Source organism: Sinocyclocheilus rhinocerous, unplaced genomic scaffold, assembly GCF_001515625.1.
Source record: "Sinocyclocheilus rhinocerous isolate Xijiao unplaced genomic scaffold, SAMN03320098_v1.1 scaffold438, whole genome shotgun sequence".
NCBI lineage: Eukaryota > Metazoa > Chordata > Actinopteri > Cypriniformes > Cyprinidae > Sinocyclocheilus > Sinocyclocheilus rhinocerous.
Window position 1 is genome coordinate 460,431 of NW_015634015.1, and position 23,311 is coordinate 483,741.

At 36.3% G+C, this 23,311-nt stretch overlaps 1 protein-coding gene and 1 long non-coding RNA gene across 3 annotated transcripts in view; one reads left to right on the forward strand and one right to left on the reverse strand.

Annotated features, from left to right (window-relative positions):
- Positions 1 to 5,562: 5,562 nt before the first annotated feature.
- Positions 5,563 to 23,311, reverse strand: part of LOC107745039 (RNA polymerase II subunit A C-terminal domain phosphatase-like) — a 151,586-nt gene continuing 133,837 nt past the window's right edge. For both annotated transcript variants that reach the window (XM_016558871.1, XM_016558870.1), the window contains one exon: positions 5,563 to 7,497. In XM_016558871.1, the coding sequence (XP_016414357.1) occupies positions 7,335 to 7,497 (163 nt within the window). In that variant the 3' untranslated portion in view covers positions 5,563 to 7,334. The remainder of the gene's footprint in view (positions 7,498 to 23,311) is intronic.
- LOC107745041 (uncharacterized) lies at positions 12,653 to 14,533 on the forward strand. Its single transcript, XR_001640559.1, has 3 exons — positions 12,653 to 12,663; positions 14,334 to 14,335; positions 14,424 to 14,533. It is a non-coding gene; the product is annotated as an uncharacterized LOC107745041 (long non-coding RNA).

Sequence of the window (23,311 nt, forward strand, 5' to 3'; positions counted from 1 at the left end):
AAAAAAGGCCTCTAACACTAGCTTGCTCTATTCTTTTTCTATTCTATCTGTTTTCTTTTTATTTATTATATAACAAAAAAAAAACCTTGCTATGTGTACTGCGTTAAGCTGAGATTTGTTATAGCACTTGCGTATCATTGCTCTTTTGTTGGTTTTGATTGCTTCCATTGTCCTCATTTGTAAGTCGCTTTGGATAAGTGTCTGCTAAATGACTAAATGTAAATGCAAACTAAGTTCTCTTTCATGTCTTATTGTGCTTAAAAACACAATTTACATAAACACAGCCGGTTATGTCTGTGAAGGTAAACAGCTGGGAAAGAAATCTTATGTTTATATTAGATCTGTGTATTAAGTGACAGCAGCATCTACGCTGTTAATATGACTCAAACAATAAAATAAAAGCAGAAAATCACTCACTGTTCTTGATTTAATAACTTCTGTAGCTTTAATAAGAAGACAATGCTTACTTGAATGCAGCTTTTAAATGCTCTAGCGTGAAGATAAACATGGAGGATTGTGTGTGGTTCACTCAGGGCGGGGGCTCTGCTAATTCAGCAACAGTTGTGGGCGGGGCTTGTAAAATGTGACGTCACATTTTACGGATTCTGCGAACGGCTTGTTCTCAGACACTTATGATTTACAGGGATAAAAAAAAAAAATGAGCGAGTGGATTTTTATCATTATAGGGTGGTTGTGTACACACACTGCCAACACACATTTCAGTTCAAACAACATGTAAAAGTGAATTTTGCATAATAGGTGCCCTTTAAAATTGCAGTTTAATGGCATTTATATGAAGGTATATTTTTGGTGCAAAACAACTGAGCGTCCGTGACAGCGGAACTTGTAGTTGTAGAGAATAGCCACACATGTGTAATAGTAAATTTGAAGTCACAGACAAAAGTTGCAAACTTGTAGATTTTTCTCTCTCTCCCACAAACACAACACAACAGTTACACCTTCTCGAATCCTTCATTGCAGCCGCACAAATCCTATTCTACGAATCACAAATGAAGAAACTCGTACGCTCACATGTTTTGCTACTACTGCTGCAGTGAATATGGTGCCAAACACATTCACACACCTGTATCAAAAATGTGAAGTCACAGACGAATTTCATACATCCACAAATCAGTATGTGAATACTTGCAATGAGATTTACACACTTGTAGAATGTTTTCTTACATATATTTTTTTCTTGGATGCTTTAATAATAACTAATTATTGTTATTTATATATTGGCTATTCTCTACAACTACAAATTCCGCTGTCACGGATGCTCAGTTGTTTTGCACCAAAAATACCTTCATACATTTAGTCCATTACTGGACTATTTTTTTTTTGCTGCTCACTTATTCACTCATGACCTCATTAAAGGAGTTGTTCACCAAAATGAAAATTTACTGAAAATGTAGATATAGATGAGTTTGTTTCTTCATCAGATTTGGAGAAATGTTGCATTACATCTCTTGCTCACCAATGGATGCTCTGCAGTGAATGGGTGCCGTCAGAATGAGAGTCCAAACAGCTGATAAAAACATCTCAATCATCCACACCACTCCAGTCCATCAATGAATGTCTTGTAAAGTGAAAAGCTGCGTGCTTGTAAGAAACTGCAGAGTGATGTGATGCTACATTTCTCCAAATCTGTTTTGATGAACAAACAAACTCATCTTCATTTGAGATGACCTGAGGATTTTCATTAACTATTCCCCACATAGTATATTTGCAGTGTTGCTTTTTAATTCATTTTGAAATCAGCATCAGTTACTTCTGAATAAACCTGTGCTCATTTCGGTCTGTCTAAGAAGCCTGACCTTCAGCAAAAATCATTAACACAGACACTGTACAACAAAACATCTGCCAGGTCCTAATCGTTTCTGTTCCCTCAGGGAATTGCTGCATTGCCAGTGTACATGACAAGTGAGTCTGCCTCACCTGCCAATCAACAACACGCACAAAAAAAAACTATTTATTGGCTTTCTGAGCTTCAATCATAGTATTTCCCCAGTGGAAACTGGCAAACTTACATGGCAGAAAATCAGTGATGAGAAGAAGCAATTCACAGAGCTCCACTGATACAGCTGTCAGTCAAAACATAAAGCAGCTGTTTATGCTGGACTGTGCTGACCTTTCCCACCGCACACCCCTGAGATCAGACCAGAGCAAGAAAACAGCCAGAGAAAGGGCTCATGCATACTCACCACAGCTCTGAGAGCCAAACGAAGCCAGTTTCACAGCTAAACAACCTGAACATCACTTTAAAGCCTATAAATCTGAATGTATGATCCTAAATGGATAAAAGTACAGATGTACCAGCTAAATGTAGCTCTCGTGCTGTTCGTTTCAAATAAAGTGAGGAAATATGTTATAGTTGCCCCAAATGTATATACTTTACTGTCTGAATGTCATTGCATTAGATCAATCAAAAAGTGCTTTTTGTCTTTTCTTTATTCATTCTACTTTTCTAAAATTAATACTTTTATTTAATAAGGATGTATTAACTTCATCAAATGTGACTGAAGATGTTTATGGTGTTACAAAACACCATATTAGATTGTTCAATGAAAATAATGTGGATGTTTAGGGTCACTTTTGCAATTATACTTGTATGTTTCATAATTTTCATTTGTATTGTATGTGAGTGTATGAATGGATGTATATTTGTGTGCGTGCATATGTACAGTTAGGTCCATATATATATATATATATATGGACACTGACACAATTTTCATAATTTTGGCTCTGTATGCCACCAGAATAGAATTAATATGAAACAATCAAGATGTAATTATAAGCTTTAATTCAAGGGGTTGAACAAAAATATAAAATGCTTAGGAATTACAACCTACAATAAAAACAGTATTCTTCCACCAAACAATGTAGTTCCTCAGAATCAGTTGTGGTTGCAACAAAGTGGTTGCCGAGCAACAGACAAACGTAAACAAAGGTGTATGTTTGTAGAGTAATTTACAACAGCTTCGAACGTGGCTCAGCCAATCAGAATCAAGGACCGGAACTATCCGTTTTATAATAAGTCATTTTAAAATAGAATAAAAGTTCACAATAAATATATTTTTTATCAAATAAATGCAGTCTTAGTGAGCTTAAGAGACAAAAACATTTTTATTTTTATTTAAAAATTACCAAACTTATTTGAATATCAGTCTATATAGTGTTAACATTTTTTTTGCGTGAAATTATTTGCTTAAAAAAAGTGTATTATGCTTCTTTAAAATATATGCCAATTGGCTTGATTTTTATATTTTTATACTGTGCCGAACTCCTTTCAAGAATAATAAAAGATAATATTTAAGTGTGACTTAAGTGCCCAAATACTTCTGGGCCACTGAACATTATCCCTTAAGTAATTATAATACCTTACATATTAAAGCAGCGGTTAAACTGGAAGACGATTGAAGAGAGAAAAGTTGAGACTGCACATTGAGCTTTTAATTATATTCAAACTAATATTAATTGATGACACAATTAAAAGATTAGTGGGATTATGATTATTCTGAAAAGCCCATTGAGGGATCTAATGCTTAATCTCAGGATTAATTCAGCGCCGTGTTATGAGATTTCAGCACAGCCTCGAGACATACAGAAGAGTAGCTGTGGGATCTGTAGTGATTCACAGATAGAGACGAATCACTGAAACTAAAGCGCAATCCTCACAGTCTGGAGTGTTTTCAGACATTTGAGAAACTCACCCACTCGACTGCACTGTAACTCGGCATCATCAGTATTCCAGATGTGCTGCTTCACAGTAAAGCTGCGCTCACTGCACTGAAAGACTCTTTAGTGTGTTTTATTGAACGATTTCGAGCGGGTGGATTAAAGAGGATCATAGAGACAGGAGGCTTCCGGACTGATTTTCCCCTACAACACAGCGGCCAGAGTCAAATCACTACTGAAGCAGCACTGCAGGCCTAATGAGCTTCAGCTAATTTTACTTCAGGGACATCCAGCAGAAACTGTCTCTTTAGCACTAGTTTTTATTAATTGTTTTCATGTAGTCCTACCAGTTACTGTTTTTAAGAGACAAAAATACATCTAAAAAGCCACGTCCAGTTCGTTTTGTCCCCCTATTTGTTTACTTTAAAATCTTCTTAATCACTGTGTATTACTCTGTACAAATCCAACTTCCATTTTGTCAGGCAACACTATTTTAAAGGTTAACTGAACTATCAAATGGGGATAAAGTTGACATTACATCAAAGTCAACTTTTAGGGGGGGGGGGGCCGAAAACCAGTCAGTATCTGGTGTGACCACCATTTGCTATTTATTATATTTTATTTATATTATAAATAAATATATTTTATAATATATTATAATATAATATTTTATAAAATATATTATAAAATATTATATTTTATATTTTATTTAATTTCTATGTATTCTATTTCAAATAAATGCTGTTCTATTAATCTAAAAATCTGAAAATTCAGCTTTGCAGCACAAATAAATAATTTTTAAATATATTACAACAACAGATTGTAATTTTAGATTCTAATAATATTTCATTTAATTAATATTTCAATTAATATTTATTAACTTCTACTACATTTCTGATCAAATAAATGCAGACTTGGTGAGCATAAGAGTCAAACAAATTTTTTTGGTCAAAACATGAGGATTTATGATAAATATTGCGTTATTCAGAATTAATTGATGTTTTAGCTCTATGTAGATGTTTCCATTGTCACCATTATAGTAATTCGTGTTGAAGTTTCTTCTATTTCAGTAAGCATATACTAAATTTGTTTAGGTGTGTATAAACATAGTTACTCCATATACGCTTTTCAGTTTCCTAAACAAATTGATACAGAATTTAGACACTTCTGTTCTACATCTCTATTGTGTACTAGAGCCCGACCGATATATCGTTTTGCCGATATTATCGGCCGATATGAGCCTGCGCCGATATATATCGGTATCGGCAAATATGCCGCCGATATGATTTTTTTTTTACAGAACATATAACGCAGATAAAATGCTTGAAATGGTGTAATTACTTAGTTTGTCCATCAGACCGCGCTCTGCTGTTTGCTACTGGCGACCTGGATGAAACGCTTTAAAGCTTAGTCTATGGAAAACCATTGAAACTTTGAACGGCCATGTCTCCGTAACGTCGCGGCGAATCCGCACCAAATTCGGGGGATCCCTTCAGCTCGAGGAGACCACGCTTGAATGCTGCTGCCTGAACAAGAGACCTCCTTACTGAAGTTCGGTCGATATATCGATATCGGCTTTTTTTTACTCCCTAATATCGGTATCGGCCCCAAAAAAACATATCGGTCGGGCTCTATTGTGTACAGTAATGTTTGTGATCAGTTTAAAATGTAAGATTAATGCACTTAAATTTTGCACTTTTTTTTTTAGAACATAAGTTTGCGTAAGTTTTTTTTTTTTTCAATATGTTGAGTATATTGAAGCTGGCTGCCTCAAGTTTTTTTTTGTTTGTTTTCTTAACATTATAGCATTGACAATCTGTGCTATTGATTTATTTATTTATTTTACACACTACATTGCATTCAACAATACAAAAAAAACCTCAAAGTACTGGTTTATAAAACAAATCTTTATTAAATGAAAAGCATTTTCTTTGTCAAGTACGAAATAGAATATACAAATACTTTACATTGTTGAAAACAACACCACAATGAAAGTGAAAAAAATCCATCAGTCAAAAACAACACGAGAGATGAGGTGCACAAACCTCTGAGAAACTGAGTTAGATCAGCTCGACACAAGAAAACCAGCTTGAACCAGTGAATTCATGAAACTGGTCTTAGACAGGTAGTCTTGATGCCCACGGGTCCAGATCTGATCAGTGTGTACAGTGATGGTTCAGGGTGGCGCGAGAGCCAACCAAACACCCGGTTTAATGCTGCCACAGTGTTCACTTATCAGCACCTGAAGCCAAATGAAGATGACGATATCTGTACGCTGACATCAGAGTAAAAGGTGGCATTTAATTGTCATCTTAGGAGCAGAAAAGACCACAAGTATCAATTTGTAGGTAGTTACAGAAACAGTTCACACAAACATGACAAGTCTGTTATCATTTACTAGCACATGTTGTTCCAAAGTGTAATTTTCTTTCTTTTGCGAAACACTAAAGAAGACGCAGAATGCCCGAGCAGCTCTTTTATCTACAACAAAAGTTGGATTTATAACATCAAGCTCCAAGATGAACAAAGGCATTAAAAGTGGCCCATGTGATTCATAAGCGCCTTTCAAAGTATTTAGAAGCAATATGATATCATTGCGTGAGGAGCAAACTGATAATCTTTCACTCCACCAAGCTATAAAAAGCAATATGGACTATTAAAACAATGCATTGATATCATTAATATCTATTGTCTTGTTATCAAATTTCATGTCAAACTTGCATCAAAAGCCCTACATTTGAAGTAAACAATGACTTTCCTGTATTTTCCTCACATAAAGCTTTTTCAGAAGACATGAAATATGGACATACAAGTCATATGGATCACTTTTATGGTGTTAAATTTGGACTGTGGCAGCTCAGACATTCTACTTAATATCTCATATGTTTCTTGGTTTGCAATGAGTGAGTAAATGATGACAGAACTTTACAAGTCATTTTTGTGAACTACTCCTTTAATATCGTAATAAATCAGTCGCAAACCATAATGGTGTAAGTCAAATCGTCTGTTGCAAGTGTATTACTGATTTTACATTTCACGTTCTTATCAGTTCTTCACATAGCAGTTGTGAGGTTTTTTGGTAATAGTGGCTGTGGGCGTGTCTAAAGGTTGCTGGTATTCTGGGATTGGTGCAGCACAGTGTCAGTCTCACACACAGGGGCGTCAACAGCACAGGGCGACGCACAAAACCAAAGGAAAGAGACGACACCGGACACATTCGGACGTCTGATTTCTACTGCTGGTGAGGACCACAAACCCCTCCGAAAGTCTTCTGAGGGGTCCTTAAGCAGAGCTCTTCAGACTCTTTGGCATTCATTACCAATTAGTTGAAATATTTAACTTCATTTACAATTATATAAAAACTAATTTTGGAACAGAAACTAAGTAAAACATCAGACACAGAAGCTCTACTTCCCACACCGCTATGTACTCTTAAGTAACTTCACAATAAAATGACTTTGTGTTGGACTTATCCCTACTAAAACTCTATCTGTACATATCTATCTACTTTGTAAACCCCTTTGTTTTATTCTCACACACTCGCAGACACACACACACATTTACTTGCGCTGTATAACAGCGACACGAATGCATGTTTCATCTCTGGTACCTTATGAGAACACAGAATAGTTCATATGCATCGTCGTCCAATCAGCTCACATGAAATCATTTAGCTCCGCCTCCAGCGCAGCAGCCATCTCATCAGCCTCCGAGCTGCTGCCCTCCTCATCCTCATTGGAGTCTTTACTGGAGCCGCCATCATCATCATCATCGTCGTCGTTATCTTCTCTGGCCTCCTCCAGTTTTCTTTTGTGGCCCCTAAAGATAGAAACACAGAGGCGTCGGTCAGTGATGCTCGTTAGTCAAAGAAGTTTGGAGAGAAAAGCTCATTGGTTCAAAGCGGTCTGGTTGCCAGGGTTACGTATGGCAGTGTTGAGTGTTGTTGACAGTGATTGGTTGCAACACTCTGTCATGGTTTGCAGGCTGCTGGTTCGCATGCCACCATCTCCACCTGCGTCTGACAGGCACCAGGAGCCTGAAGCACCACAAAACAAAAAATGCCATCCTAACTTAGATGGCACTCTCTGAGAATAGGAACAAACTGGTGGCTAAGTATGCTTGCTTAAGAGCAATAAAAGAACGCTTTTTTTTCTTTGGAGTGAGAACTATTAAATGTTCAATTAACTATTATCTATCATAACATTAACAGAAAAGTAGCTAGTAGTAAAATAAGCCCCCCTTAATGGTATGTTATAGTGTCCTTGTTACACATTACTTGTAGTTGTTGTAAAACAAAGATTATTGGAGTATGTTTTACTACAAAATATTATTTTCAGTCTTTCTACTTAAAAATTTCATGTTCAATTCAATGTTATTTAACCATTTCTTTGTTATTAACTGTGAAATTTACTAGAAATTTAAAAACTACTACACCATTGTTTTTTCTCAATGTAGGGATTTTCTAATCTGTTGAACTGAATTTATTGTAGAAAAACTATTTTTAATTAACAACCAAAAAATTTCACTTTGGCAGTGTCCCACATTTTTACTCAACTCACTAATGAAACGATTGTGAAATTAAGGGAGTGATATCTTTTGGAACCTTTCTACAGCATGACGGGAAGACTATGGTGTTATGTTTGTGCCAAAACAGTAGACGGACAAAGGTATTGTACAAATCAGTCAGACACTTTTTTGGCACAATTGGAACACCATATTAGACAAGTAAATAATCTCATTCAATTTTTTTCTATTTTTACACAAATTGTAGGAGTTACATAAACATCAAGCTTAACCATTTAACCCTGTTAAGTTACATTAATTTAAATTTTTAAACATTTATTTAATATTTTAAAATAATGACATCACACAACCCAGAGTTTTTATTCTGTATTCAGACTTTAAAAACTACTACACCATTGTTTTTTCTCAATGTAGGGATTTTCTAATCTGTTGAACTGAATTTATTGTAGAAAAACTATTTTTAATTAACAACCAAAAAATTTCACTTTGGCAGTGTCCCACATTTTTACTCAACTCACTAATGAAACGATTGTGAAATTAAGGGAGTGATATCTTTTGGAACCTTTCTACAGCATGACGGGAAGACTATGGTGTTATGTTTGTGCCAAAACAGTAGACGGACAAAGGTATTGTACAAATCAGTCAGACACTTTTTTGGCACAATTGCAAATAATCTCATTCAATTTTTTTCTATTTTTACACAAATTTTAGGAGTTACATAAACATCAAGCTTAACCATTTAACCCTGTTAAGTTACATTAATTTAAATTTTTAAACATTTATTTAATATTTTAAAATAATGACCTCACACAACCCAGAGTTTTTAATCTGTATTCAGACATTTCATTATCATAAAATAAAATAAAAAGTGAATTATCACAAACCCCAAGATGGTGATCACGACCCTAACAACATACTGTAGATTGGTATGAATTAATTATTTAATTGTCTACTTAGACTGCCTTAAAACTTTTGATAAGAAAATACAATCAAATGCTGATTAAAATGAATCCAAATGAAAACTGCATCCACATTACAGTCATAAATACTAATATTAGTCTGCAATAAGCTCTCTATTTACAGTTCTCTCATCCAGCAGAACATAATTAATCATAAATGTTCAATGACTGTTCAATGTCGCAACTGACCAATTATAATCAAACATTAAAGAACAGGCAAATAGTTTGACTTCCTGAGGTAGACAAACAATATTTTCTGAAGGTTAAGAAGCATTTTTCACTCATCACTTGTTGAAAAAGAACTGGACTTGCAAGAAGGTGCTATTGATGGATGGATTAGATGAAGGATTCAATGAAGGAGACTGTATTCTACCACTAATAATAAAAATACCAAAATTCAAATGTCATGCTCACAGCAGAACTGCACTTCTAAAACCCCTTTCACAAAACATAGACTTATGAAAGAAAATATGGATGGGGCACTGAAGAGAAAGCACATCTTCTCTCATAAATCTGTATTTCTGTTGAAGCGCTTCTGACAGTAAGATGATGCAACACACCGTCCTGCTCACAGCCGCTGTGCATGAATACTGCTCCCATAAACACAGAATCCTGAACAGAAGATTCATTTAAAATCTGATGCCCTACTCATTGGGCAAAAAATTCAGTTTAATGCTAATTAATTAAAAAGGCTGAGCCCATCAGTCACTGCTCTGCACTAGAAGAACATGCACTACCATTAAAAAGTTTGGGGTCAGTAAGTAAAATAAATGAATTCCTTTATTTAGCAGCAATGATGCATTAAATTGATCAAATATGAGGGTAAACACATTTCTAATGTTACAAAAGATTTATGTTTCAGAAAATGCTGTTCTTTTGAACTTTCCATTCATCTAAGATGAAAAAATTAAAAGCAGCACAACTGCTTTCATTACTGATAATAATCAGAAATGTTTCTTGAGCAGCTTTGATCACAGGAGTACATTTTAAAATATATTCAAATAGAAAACAGTTATTTGAAATAATATTTAGTAATGTTACTAAATAGTAATATTTCACAAAATACGTTTTTACTGTTTACCGACCCTGAACTTTTTGAACATGTATATAAAAAAAAAAAAAAAAATTAAACCTGTATAACTTCTTTAGAGAATATTTAATACAGATTTTTTTCATAGAAAGAAAGCATATGATTTGTGCGCATTATTAAGTCTTCTGAAGTCATACGATACCTTTTTTGTGAGGAACAGACTGAAATATAAGTAATTATTTGTTAAAAATCTTTGCTTTCAACTTCAGTCTGTCCGTCACACAAAGCCATGACTTGACATCAGAAGACTTGAAATAAAGAGCACAAATCAGAGAGAAACATTTATGCTACTTTTATGGCGCTTTTGTGTTTCATGGCAGAAATAATTGAATACAGGTTTGGAAAGACTGAATACATTTTCATTTGCGGGTGAACTATTCCATTAACGCACCCTGCAGTAACATGTGTAGGAACATTAGCTTCACATACATAAAAAGCCAATCAAATTGACACTGACAAACACACACAACTACCTTGTAAGCAAGTTTTGTAGAAGTCAGACATAATAATGCTCTGCCGGAGCTAAATAAGCACCAGCTGTCATTAGATGTGCTGACAGTACAGACAGCTGCTTTGATCACTGGACAGTATGTGTGTTTCACATTTAGTGTAATGATGAATCCACTACCACCTGCTGATAAAGAACCAGCCCGACTACATGAATAAAAGATAAAAGCAAAGGAAGGACAGAAAATGGAAAACATTAGGAAAGAAAGTCAACCTGACAATGGAGCAGACCGTGTGTTTTGATATTTATGGACTGAGTAACGGGGGAAATGAGGCTCAGTGTTGTTCACATCATTTCTGTCTGTGTCCATGCACCTAGGATAATTAGAAGAAATACAAACAGGAAGTTTGTCTCTCAAAGTTCTGGAAGCTCTTTGAGCATTGCAGTACTATCATGTAAGTTCACTGTGCATGTACACAAACTGCAGACTTTAGTTTAACGGTGATTCCTAACACCACACAGTCTTACATCTTCAATCAAACCACAGACCAAAGCACAGCGCTGTTATTCAGACTGCCACTATTCCCCTTTCTTTATGTGATATTTAATATGAGAAAATCTGAAATCAGATTTAACTCAGAGAATAAAGAAGAATATGAAGTTAGGGATAAAACAGAGGTGCAAATTACACATGGGAGCTCCTCGTCAAGGTTATCATCTATTATGAAAGTGAAAACTAGCCAACAAAAATAACTACATTAACTAAAGAAAAAAAAAGAACGAAACGAAAAGTGGGGTTTTAACATTAAATAGAATTACATAAAAATGACTTTAGTTGTCATATTTTCAATCAGTGCTAGACAGTCTTGATATCTATAAGAAAAATGAAATGGCCTCAAACGCAAATGAATACATTTGGAAAGTTTTGCAAATCCAGTTTATTTGGTTGAGTTTAGCTTTGATTTTTCTTTTTATTTAATGCACTTTGTAGTGTCACAAGCAAATGAAAAGCAAAAATGAAAACTAAAAACTATACCAAAACTAAATAAAAATGAAAAATATTCACAAATTAAAATCAACTTACGCCCCAATAAAACTACACTGATAGCCAAAACACACAATTAAATAAAAATAAAAACGTAGTAAAATTATAATATCCATACCTGTACATTAGGCTGCTTAAAAATGTGGAAGAACGCATTATAAATCACAGATTTAATCGTTTTTAATTATTTTCTTGTTTAGCACAAAACGAAAAGTAAATTGATCGAGGTAAGAAGCCTACGCATAATTTCACTTCATGCACATACACATAAACATAGTTCAATACACACGCATTATATTTCACATATAACGTGGCAGTGTAATTATGTTGGGATATGCACACGGACAGTCTCTTTGGCAATGCCAGAAATGTATTAACACCTCTGAAGTACTCATTGTAGCAGGTTTGCAAACATGACTTTTAACATATACATAAACATGTACAACTCTTGGAGGAGCTTTAGATTTTGAAAAATCTCATTTATATGTTTGGCAGACGCTTTTATCCAAAGCGACTTGTGTTGCATTAAAAGCATGCATTTAATCAGTTCATGCATTCCCTGGGAATCAAACCCATGACATTGGTGTTGCTAGCGCCACACTCTGCTGTTTGAACTACAGAAATGCTTAAACATAAATAGCCAAAAATTGTCTTTTTTTGTGCAATTATGAAATCACGACCCCATAACAGACAGTGCTTGGAAAAAGACAAATCATTGTTTCTGTTGACAACTCCACAAAAATCACAACTGAACTCTGACCAAAAGCAAAACCAAACGTTTGCATGAAACCTCATCTTCAGAATATAAAGAAATGCTGTATTGTTGATTTGTCTGGAGAGCTTTCTGACAAACAGCTCAACACTCACCCAGCGACAGCTGTCTGTGACCCCGCTGACTCAACAACACCTCACAGCACACGTCTGAAAATAATATGCATGCTTGAGACGCCTCAACAAAGAGCACCTTCTCCGTTGGGAATAGTGCTGGCAGGCTGGAAAACTAGCGGGACACATGGAGGGCTTCTTTTCAAACCACAAATAGACTCGTCGCTAATGGCACAGCGGCAAAACAGAACAAAAGAAGGAATATCCCTATTTCTTAAGTTCTGTCTCACTCCCTCAGTCTCTCACTGTCTACAAGAAACAGATTACATAAGCACAAAGGCTGTGAGAATGAGAGAATGGGAGGAGGATGTGACTGCAGAAACACGGCCGGCTCAGAGTTTGTTCCCTCTGAATGCACCTGAAAGATTTAAACAGGACAAAGCTGAGAGAAAGAAAGGCAACTAGAGGGCAACAGGGAGAAATACTGAAAATACAGAAAGAACAAAAGCACAACACCATTTCTTGCCCTCATGTCGTTCCAAACCTGTATTTCCTTTCTTCTGTGGAACTCAGAATATTATTCATGGGAAACTGAAGAAAGAAAATCATACAGATGAGTGAACGATGACAGAAATGTACTATCCTTTTAAAGCCACAAAAGAGGCATTCAATCAACCCTGGAGGTTAATGATGTGTGCTCGATTGAACCCACAAGGCTTCGTTCTTGGCGGTGTGTTAAGCACCATGATGGGCAGTATTGATTGAAGACGATGGGGGTAACTGATGGTTGTACATGCATGTAGTAGACAGCACAGGTCAATAAGTGTCACGTTTTGTCCTGAGGCATCCTCAAGAATCAGTGTATTGAGGTCAGGATGGGTGAATGAGGCATGAATGTTTGCAGTCGGCATTCAGAAGATCGTTTCAGACATCATGGAGTTTGTTTACTGTAGCATTCGCAAACACAGACCGCACACATTTAAGTACTGTGGCCCATCAATTACTTGGGGAAAAAAAAATTGCCATGAGAGATTGTGTAAACTAAGCACAGCTCAAAAAAAAAAATGCAACAAAATGACTGCTTGTAATGTTTATGTTAGTTTTAAAGGTGCAATAGGTGATTGTCTTCAGAAATTTTTTTTGTTATGCTGGTTGAAAGTCTCTTCACATCACGATAGCAATCATTAAGTTAAATGGTCTGGTCTGTGAGCGTATATGCGTTCAGGGGGCGTGGCTTTGGACGGCGATTGCAGGGAGGGTGGGACGTTCGCTTTCAGTGCTATCAGGCTACAGTTAGCATTTTCCAAGATCTCCTACTGCACCTTTTAGGTCGTCCACACTACAGGCTGAATTTATTTGATCACAAATACAATGAAAGCAATATTATTGTATTATATTGGAATTTATTTTGAAATGTAATTTATTCCTGTGATGCAAAGCCTAATTTAAGCATCATTACTCCAGTCTTCAGTGTCACATAATTCTTCAGAAATCATTCTAATATACTGATTTGCTGCTCAAGAAACATTTCTGATTATTATCAATGTTGAAAAAAGTTGTGCTTCTTCATATTTTTGTGGAAACAGCTTTTTCAGGATTCTTTGATAAATGTCTTTGCTGTCACTTTCGATCAATTTAATGCATCCTTGTTGAATAAAAGTATTAATTTCTTAATATTCTTACTCACACCCATATTTGAAACATTAGTATGAAATAAAGGGGTCATGTGATGTGGTTTCAAGTTATCCTTTGGAGTGTTACAAGCTGTTTGTGCATACAGTATATAAGATCGAAGCTGTAAAGTTGCAAAGACTAAAGTCTCAAACCCAAAGAGATATTCTTTATAAAAGTTAGCGCTTTTCAGACCGATGAGCTGTGTAAAAATCTACGTGTTTCAAAAACGCGGGGCATAGAGGAGCAACAATAATGTACAATATGTGGAAAATAATGTGTTTTTTGAAACTTAAGCCATGTAAACAGTGCATTACACCAAATACACTAAATAATGTTATTTTTAACATCGTCATATGACCCCTTTAAAATAAGAAACAGCAGTGCTTTCAATGCAGCAAAAGGGCAGTATGAATGTTTTAGGCCAGTTAAGGTTTCAGGTTAGTTGAGTTTTTCAACATAACATGCTGGTGAAAAGAGGAAGCAGGTAAGAAAATGGTAAGCATGATGATTGTGTTTACAACACACTTTCAGATAAGCAATGCCACTTTCATTTACAGCTCTATCGCTCTCTATCCCTCTCTTTCCTGTCATTCTGCTAGGAGGCTTCCAGAAGTGGACGTAAAGTGAATGTAATGACAATATACTGTAACTTTTTGAGTTAAATATCACTACCTTTCAAATTCATCTATTTGGGGTAAAAATAAGATTTAAAAAATAAATAAATTAATACTTTAATTCATAAATGACACATTAAATAGATCAATAATAAGAGTAAAGACGTTTATAATGTTGTAACAAAATATTTCTATTTCAAATAAATGCTGTTCTTTTGGACTTTCTATTCATCAAACAATCATGAAAAAATAATAAGAAGTTTCTTGAGCAGTAAATAATTATATTAGAATGATTTCTAAAGGATCATGTGACACTGAAGTCTGGAGTAATGATGCTGAAAATTCAGCTCTGCATCAAAGGAATAAATTACATTTTAAAATGCATTACAATAGAAAACAGTTATTATAAATTGTAATAATATTCCACAATATATCTGTTTTACTGTACGTTTGATCAAATAAATGCAGCTGTGGTGAGCAGTAGAGACTGCTTACAAAAACATCTAAAATATCTTGGGGTCTTTAAAAAATCTTAATATATTTGTAGCTTTTAGTGCATGTATGGTATATAACAACATAAAAACATCACTGCACTAACAGCTCAGAGAAGAGACTCTGGGAAAACAGACTCCAATCACGTTTGACATGCTGCCAGCGCTTATACATTTATGAGCAATTTAAGAGTGTAAAACTTTCAAGCTTAACACTGCTCATCATAAACCAATTAATCTCTAGCCGTGAAAACATAAAACACCCATAATTAACCCAAATAGTTATAAAAGTCAGGATTATTGACACTGCTCTCATTAGAGTTTAATGTAGGACAACTGATTGTTCCTCCAGAACCACAGCGTGACCTGTAACAAGCAAAACGAAGATTAAATAAAACAACTGAGAGGAAACTAAGCTGATCTGCATTTCATAACTTCACATGAACATGAATCAGTGAGTACTTTTCAGACATAATTTACAAATTGACAAAATAAAAATTTTATGAAACAGATGCACTAAAAGCAATCTGTATCCTCTATATTCTCAATCATCTAGATTGAAATGTCCAGTAGTTGTTTTCTGTAAACTGTCATTTTTTAGTGATAGATCTATCACTTTACCATAAAAATGAGCACTGTTTTGTTCTTGTTGTGTTTTGGAAACAAAACTTTGCAGAAACGCAGTTCAGAAGTGCACCACACAGAGAAACGAGAGAAAGCGAGAGGACGGTATGAGAGGGAGGAAGTCCATGCACCTCATCATCCATCATCTCAACAGTCGTTCACCATGTTTAATCCATCACATGTCTGTTCTGGGCGGACATAAAAAGAAGCCGGCCCTATTCAAAGATCATCCATTTACCCAGAAGCCCCCGGACGCAGCGGCAGTGATACATCAATTACAGCATGCATGAGAAATGCAGCTGCACTCATCTACAGTAAGGGCAAAAGGCCACCATTTAACGACAATTACAAAGTAACTAAGGAGTGATGAGAGTGAAATTTCTCAATTATCTTTATTTAACCACTGGAATAAAATACAAACGCACATTTCCACGAGGAACCTCAGATTTGGAGAGCGTTGCTCGCTAGCACCTTCATTAAGCAGTCAACAAGCAAATTATTTCTGCCTCATTAACTTCATAAGCGTGCCATTCAAACACACGCTAGTGAAATCATCATTAGTGAGGAAACGAGTGGAAGGATCTTCTAAACGGATCCCATGGGACATCACAAATCCAAATCCTTTTTAATCGGCATTCACTTCATTCGCTGTTTGTTTCCATTGAGAACGGACCCAAGACATGGGCAGCGGTAATTAAATCAGATCGGGAGTATACCATACTCTTTCTCTGGCTCTATAAGCCTTTAAAATCACGCTGGGCTGTTCAGAGAGTTCTGATGGATCCATTAAGAGTGCAATAATGGGCCTCTTCCGTGCGTTATTCCACAGCCCATAATATTCACCAGCTGAGGAGACTGAATGTAAAACAGCACCTGCAGGTCTGTTGCCATGGCGTTAAGTGGCGGCCTTAGGTCTTGAAAATCCTCTGAAAGCCGTTGGAGGAACTGTACAATGTGCAGATAAGTGAAGGCTTATGAAGCTCAAGGAAACCCATTAACAGCAATGTTCTAAAAGCACCATCTTTGATACAGGTTTGACACGGAGAAGAACAGAAGAACACACTTCTGTATGATGATTAAAGGGATAGTTCACGCAAAAATGGAAAATCTGCCATCATTTACTTAACCTCAAGTCATTCCAAGTAGGGCTGAACGATTAATTGCATTTGCGATAATATCGCGATATGAGAAAACGCGATTTTTCAATCGCAGAGGCTGCGATTACAAGGTCACGTGACACGCGAGAGTAAAGAGGGGTGTTGACTTGAAGATCGATCGGTGTATGACATCAAAGTAAGGCGAGAGAAAGCATAAGGAGACGTCCACGCTCTCTTATAGCTCTGGCAGTACTTTGATGACACACACCCATCGGTCTAAGCAGCGCTGCTTCAAGTCGAGCGCGGGCCATCAGCAGAAAAAGAAAATAAATAAAACAGTAAACAGCCAAAGGACGTAATTAGAATGGGAGATGGATCGGTTTGTGAAAGCAAAGAGAAAAGCCATAGATGAAGTCGCACAGACCCAGGCTCGTTCAGCCCTAATTCCAAGCAGATAAGCCTTTGTTTGTCTTCGAAACACAAATTAAGATTATTTCTGTTCCTCTATTGACATTCCACTCCACCAAAACTTTCAAGACCTAAAAAGTTCATAAAGACAATGTAAAAGTAATCCATATGAATCATGCAGTTTAATACGATAAACATATGATGAACTGACTTAATGCTTTTATTCACATAATCATTGATCAACGCATACATGGAGATCATCAAATATGGTAAACGGAACGTTTACGGCACCAACGTGCTTCTTGATGAGCAAGAACTTGTTCTTGCATGTGACACAAACATGTTTCAGTTTCCATTTATCATAGCTGATGAGGCGTGTGTATTTTTTTGATAATTGTTTATACTTTATGTTGGATTACACTGCTTGATTCATATGGATTACTTTTATAATACCACACTCTAAAAAATGCTGGGTTGTTTCAACCCAACTTTGGGTTAAATATGGACTAACCCAGCTGTTGGGTTAAATTTTTTAATTAAATTTTTAACCCAAAAGTTGGGTTAGTCCATATTTGACCCAAAGTTAGGTTGAAACAACCCAGCATTTTTTAGAGTGCATTATGAACTTTTTGAAGCGTCAAAGTTTTGTTGGAATAATCTTTCACTGCAGGGACAGAAACCGCTCAGGTTTCATTATTAAAAATATCTTCAACATGAACAAAATTCTTTATGAGTTTGGATGGATATGAGGGTGAATGAATGATGACAGAATTTTCATTTTTGAGTGAACTATCCCTTTAATAAAGGTACAGTAAGTGATTTCTGAGAAACAATGTCAAAAATTTAAATAAACAACCAAACAATTTTGTGAATACCTGCTAGTGTGATGGAAAAAGAAAAGTTTGTACATAGTTCTGGCTGTGTTAATAAAGGAGACCGATCAGTAGCAAATCAGCAATAGGTGGCGTTAATGTTCATGAAGGGGAGGAGAGAGAGTTTGTACATGGGATATTTGCAGAAAAGCTCTAGAAAGAGAGATAACTGAGACATTCCTAAAGAGGAAAAGGTCAGAGGAGTATCAATGGAAAATCAAGGGTTACGATCAGGCAAGAACTACAGAAAGACCTGCGTTGGAAAAGCTTTCCAGGGCTAAGCAACCCTTTGAGTACTTGAGTAACATTGGTTTCGTTATGTTACACACAACCAAGATATACTGTTGTTGTAATGTTAGGTATAGCAACGAGACAGATTGAAGTGTCATTGTTTGTCTGGAGCTGGTGTTACCTAACAACAAACTATTGCCTGTATATATGACATTTTTGCTTTTTCTTTCGGTTCAGGTTTTTATTACTATAAATCCTTATTCTTATCACACCAGTAATAGATTTGTTACTGAATCTGGGGTCGAAGCAATGAAGGGAGGAGTGTTTCTTTTGGGTGTTGATTTCAAATATCAAAAGTGTTTCTAAGAAATCACTTATCACGCTTAAATGCTTCATTTTCAACCATTCCATTAGACTTCCAAAATTATGAGGAAACTTATATTCAAGTCAAGTATCTGAACTTTTGACTACTTTAAGGCAAGTTATAAAGACATAGTCTTCTACCACTGTAGTTATAAGATAAAACAGCATAATTTAGGATATTTATGTGAGTATATCTGATAGTTCTCAGCAGTTGGCACTCTCAAATGCAAGACTCCTGCTGATTTCTCTTGTGTATCAGCATTGTATGTGTGCATGCACTAATTGAAACTTTGATCAAAAACACCCCCACAGAGCAACCCATAGTTAAGTTCTTTGATTAAAAGAACAGTTCACCAAAAACTCTAAATTTTTGGTGCTTTCGATTTTATGCACCATAAAAAAAATAGCAGCAGACAGTTTTGCAAAGACATGATGCTGATTAAATGACAAAACTTGATGACTCATTCCTTATGTGGCTTTAGGAAAAAAGAAAGAAGCTTCACTTGCCATTAAACACGAAAAATCAATGAAAAATCAATTTTAAAGACTCAAGTGCCAAGTTTGCTCTTGGATTATTAAAAAAGGGATTTCATTCCCCAAAGCAAAATATCTAAAATAGTGCTGCTGTTGTAAAACATTTCAAAAATGTTAATTATGGTGCTCTTTAACAGTCTGCTGCATATCCCATTGTGTTCCCGAACTGAGCTCAGTTCAGACTAATAATTAATTAATGAAAGCTGATGATGAGCACTTTTGAAGACTTCATTCTGTCCCGTTTCTGAACAAAGCCATCAGTGTGAAGAGGCAGGGGAGGAATGCGTGTATACTTTAGCTGATAATTGAGTTAATATGGTGACTGGGGCCTTTTCACAGCTAAGCAGCCAAAATGAATGGCCATGAATGTGTGTACACATACACAGAAAAACACATAAGTATGGAGAGACAACAACTTTTCATCTCTCCTCCCACGGCATGCTCTAATTGGCCCTCAGGGACCGAATCCACGCTACGACGCCACACATTTATGTTGCAGGAAACACGTCTGTGAATCTGCAATCCACATGCAATCGAAAAGTGAGACATCTGTTGTTTGTATGCATTTGTATGCAACAGCATGATATTATATGTATTGCTGATGAGCGATAATTGCTGGTGTTTGCCAAGGCAAGCTTCATGCTTACTACTGCTCATACTTACAGATCCTGACATTAGACCTTATAAGAGAGAGGTGTGCTGTGAGTAAACTATGAGACTTAAGGATTTTAATATCCTTAAACTTTAGTCAATATTTCATCATATCTTGCCATGTTTCATTCTTGTTACTGTCAACAGTATGTTTTAATAAAAAGCATTTAATCATGATCAATATGTCCATTTTTGTCTTGTCTAGAGCTTTCACTATTGATTATTTTGGTGATTAATCAAGTTATAAGCCGATTATTTTGACGATTAATCGAGTAAACTGCTTTTTTTGTATGTGTAGTAAGTGATAAAAATAGACCCACGTGAACAATAGCCTTTAAAATGACTTAAATACATATATAACAATAGGAAAATAATAACTCGATCAATAACGTATCAAAGAGTACTTTCTCAAAAGTACTCATATGGTTCTTTTGAACAATACTGTTAAAACAATGTAATAGTATATGCATTAACATCATGCACAATTAGTCAAATCATTTAAATTTTAAACAATTATTTGTAATGATAAGTGTAATAATGATTGGATGAACTTCTAATTTTTATTTATTCTTGGTCAAACTCCATAAAAGTCCTATAACTCAGTCGATTAATCAATTAACTTGGTTGACTTCTTTACGACAGAAATTCTACAGTGACTGTAATTTCTTGAACATCAAACTTGTGGACACAAAGCCACGCAAACTTAAAGCCGGGATTGGACTATTTTTTTTTAAATCACCAATGAACAGCATACTTCATATTTAGAAACATACTGATATATTCATACATTTACTTGTAAAAAAAAAAAAAAGAGAGTTTTAATTAATGCCTACTTTCCACTATTGTATAAACGCTGGATGGTAGAAAACTGTAATAATGCAAATATGGAATTTTGAAGTATTTCTATGAAACATGGGTCATGGACGTCTGTGGAATGCGTCACTTATAGTATAACCTGATACACATTTTTTTTTTTAATCCAAGTACTTGAATTTAGTTGAGTAATTGTGACAGTCTTGTCTTGATTTTTTTTGAAGGAAATCGTTGGACGGAAAATAAAAACACTTTTTCATTAATAATTTGACAAGATTTAACACTAACTTGTAAACTGGCAACCTAAATAGCAATGCCCTGGCAACCATGCAAGCACTGCAGTTTCGAACAGGCAAAAAACTCATATTTTCTTCAGAAAACATAAAAACTAGAATTATACAAAGGTTCAAAGGATCATTTGTTCTTCAAAGCCAGTTCTTGAAGCATCAATCAGCTCCACTCATATTAAAATCTCATCTGGCTCAGTCACCAATGGCTTCAACTTCCAGGAAAAAGTAGCCAGCTATTCTTCATAGACTGAAAATATCAGCGTTAGCCTGGAGATGAAGGTTGCCATAGAGATAATGTGTACAACATGACGGATACTTTTCCTGGAATCAATCACAGGATTTTCTGTAAGCACAGCAGGAGAAAGGGTCAAAGACACTAGGGCTCTTTACTCACACACATCAACCCTGTTTCATTAGCACCCAGCAGCAAACTCAAAACCACCACCACTACCATCCACCTTCTCACTCAGGTATCAACCTGGAGATCCAGGAAGTTGAAGTGAGAGCAGAACACCCAGAGATCTGCTTGGTTTCTTGCGGTGGTTCAGCGGCAGGGCTGATGGACTGTGCTGTGGATGACCAGGGTCTCTGAGATCATTAAAACCCTAAGCAGACAGGCTGCCTCGCCGTAGTCTGAGTGATGAGATCTTTATGGAGAACAGTGCTCTCACTCTCTCATTGGGAGGTCCTAAATCCAGGGCTGCGCTCATGACTTTCTCCTGCCCTGAGGACACAGGATCAGGAATTTCCTGTAGCTGCCATCTTGGCCATGTCAGAAGAGGAATATTACTTATGGGAAGTAAAGGGAAATGGCAGTGTTTGGTGCTCCGGGGGAATGACGCCTCTGATCACTGAACAGCCCTTCATGAGGCGAGTCCTGCCCTCAGGCATCTGCCAGCCGATGCTCAGAGAGGATCTCCCCGGGTTTAACATGGCCAGTGTTTGAGAGGAGGACACAGGCCTAACAGCTCCTCACGGCTGTCCGATTTACAAATCTCTGCCGAAAAACATGAACACAACTTTTTTCATGGTCAAAGATTCATGAAAAATTCTTTGAATGTACCAAAGACAGAAGCTCTGATTGGTGACCATTTCTTTCAGGTTTTCAGAATTATTAAGCTTTTATACACGCACGTATGCACGCACGCACACACAGGTTTGTTTTTGTGAAAAGTGGGGACATCCCATAGGCGTAATGGTTTTTCTACTGTACAGACCGTATATTCTATTGCCTTACACCAACCCTACCCCTAAACCTACCCCTCACAGGAAACTTTGTGCTATTTCAGATTTTCAATACACTCCATTCTGTGTGATTTATATGCGTTTTGAAAAGTGGGGACATGGGATAATGTCCTGAAAAGTCACCTTCTCCTTGTAATACCTATGTCATACCCTTGTCATTATACAAATTTATGTCCTCATTTGTCACAAAAACACGCACACACACACACACACACACACACACAGAGAGAGAGAGAGTGTAACACTGAGAAAATCAGCAGTTTCACTGTTTTACATGAATGTCATTTGCGGTGAACATGAATCTTAATCTCATGGATTTTATTAAGAATTGTGAAATCGCTCAAAACGCATCTCCTCTAAACTGACCAGTGAAATCACTTCTTGCTCAACGCATCAGCCAATCAGATTTCTCTTGTGTTTGTTTACAGGTTTCTGCTCTGACATCACGGAGATTCAGTGTAGCATGCTGCCGTACAACCAGAGCGGCGTGTTGCCGGGGACGACGGTCGTCAAGAGCAGCGAGCTGCAGATGTTCCTCAAGTTCTTCAGCTACCTGAGTCAACTGTCCTGCTACAGACACATCATGCTGTTCGGATGCTCCATCGCACTCCCACAATGCATCAGCCACAGAGACCGCAGGTCTGTGACACCCATCACACTCTGTCTCGTATTCAGCTTCAGTGTGCTTCATTGCCAGGTTGTTGATTTGCATGTAAACCAGATAATCAATATCTGAATTTATTGAAAGGATAGCCCCTTGAGATGTAACATCTCACTTTCAAGGGGGTCCTATAAACACAAAAACAAAATATTACAACATAAACAAAACATGCGC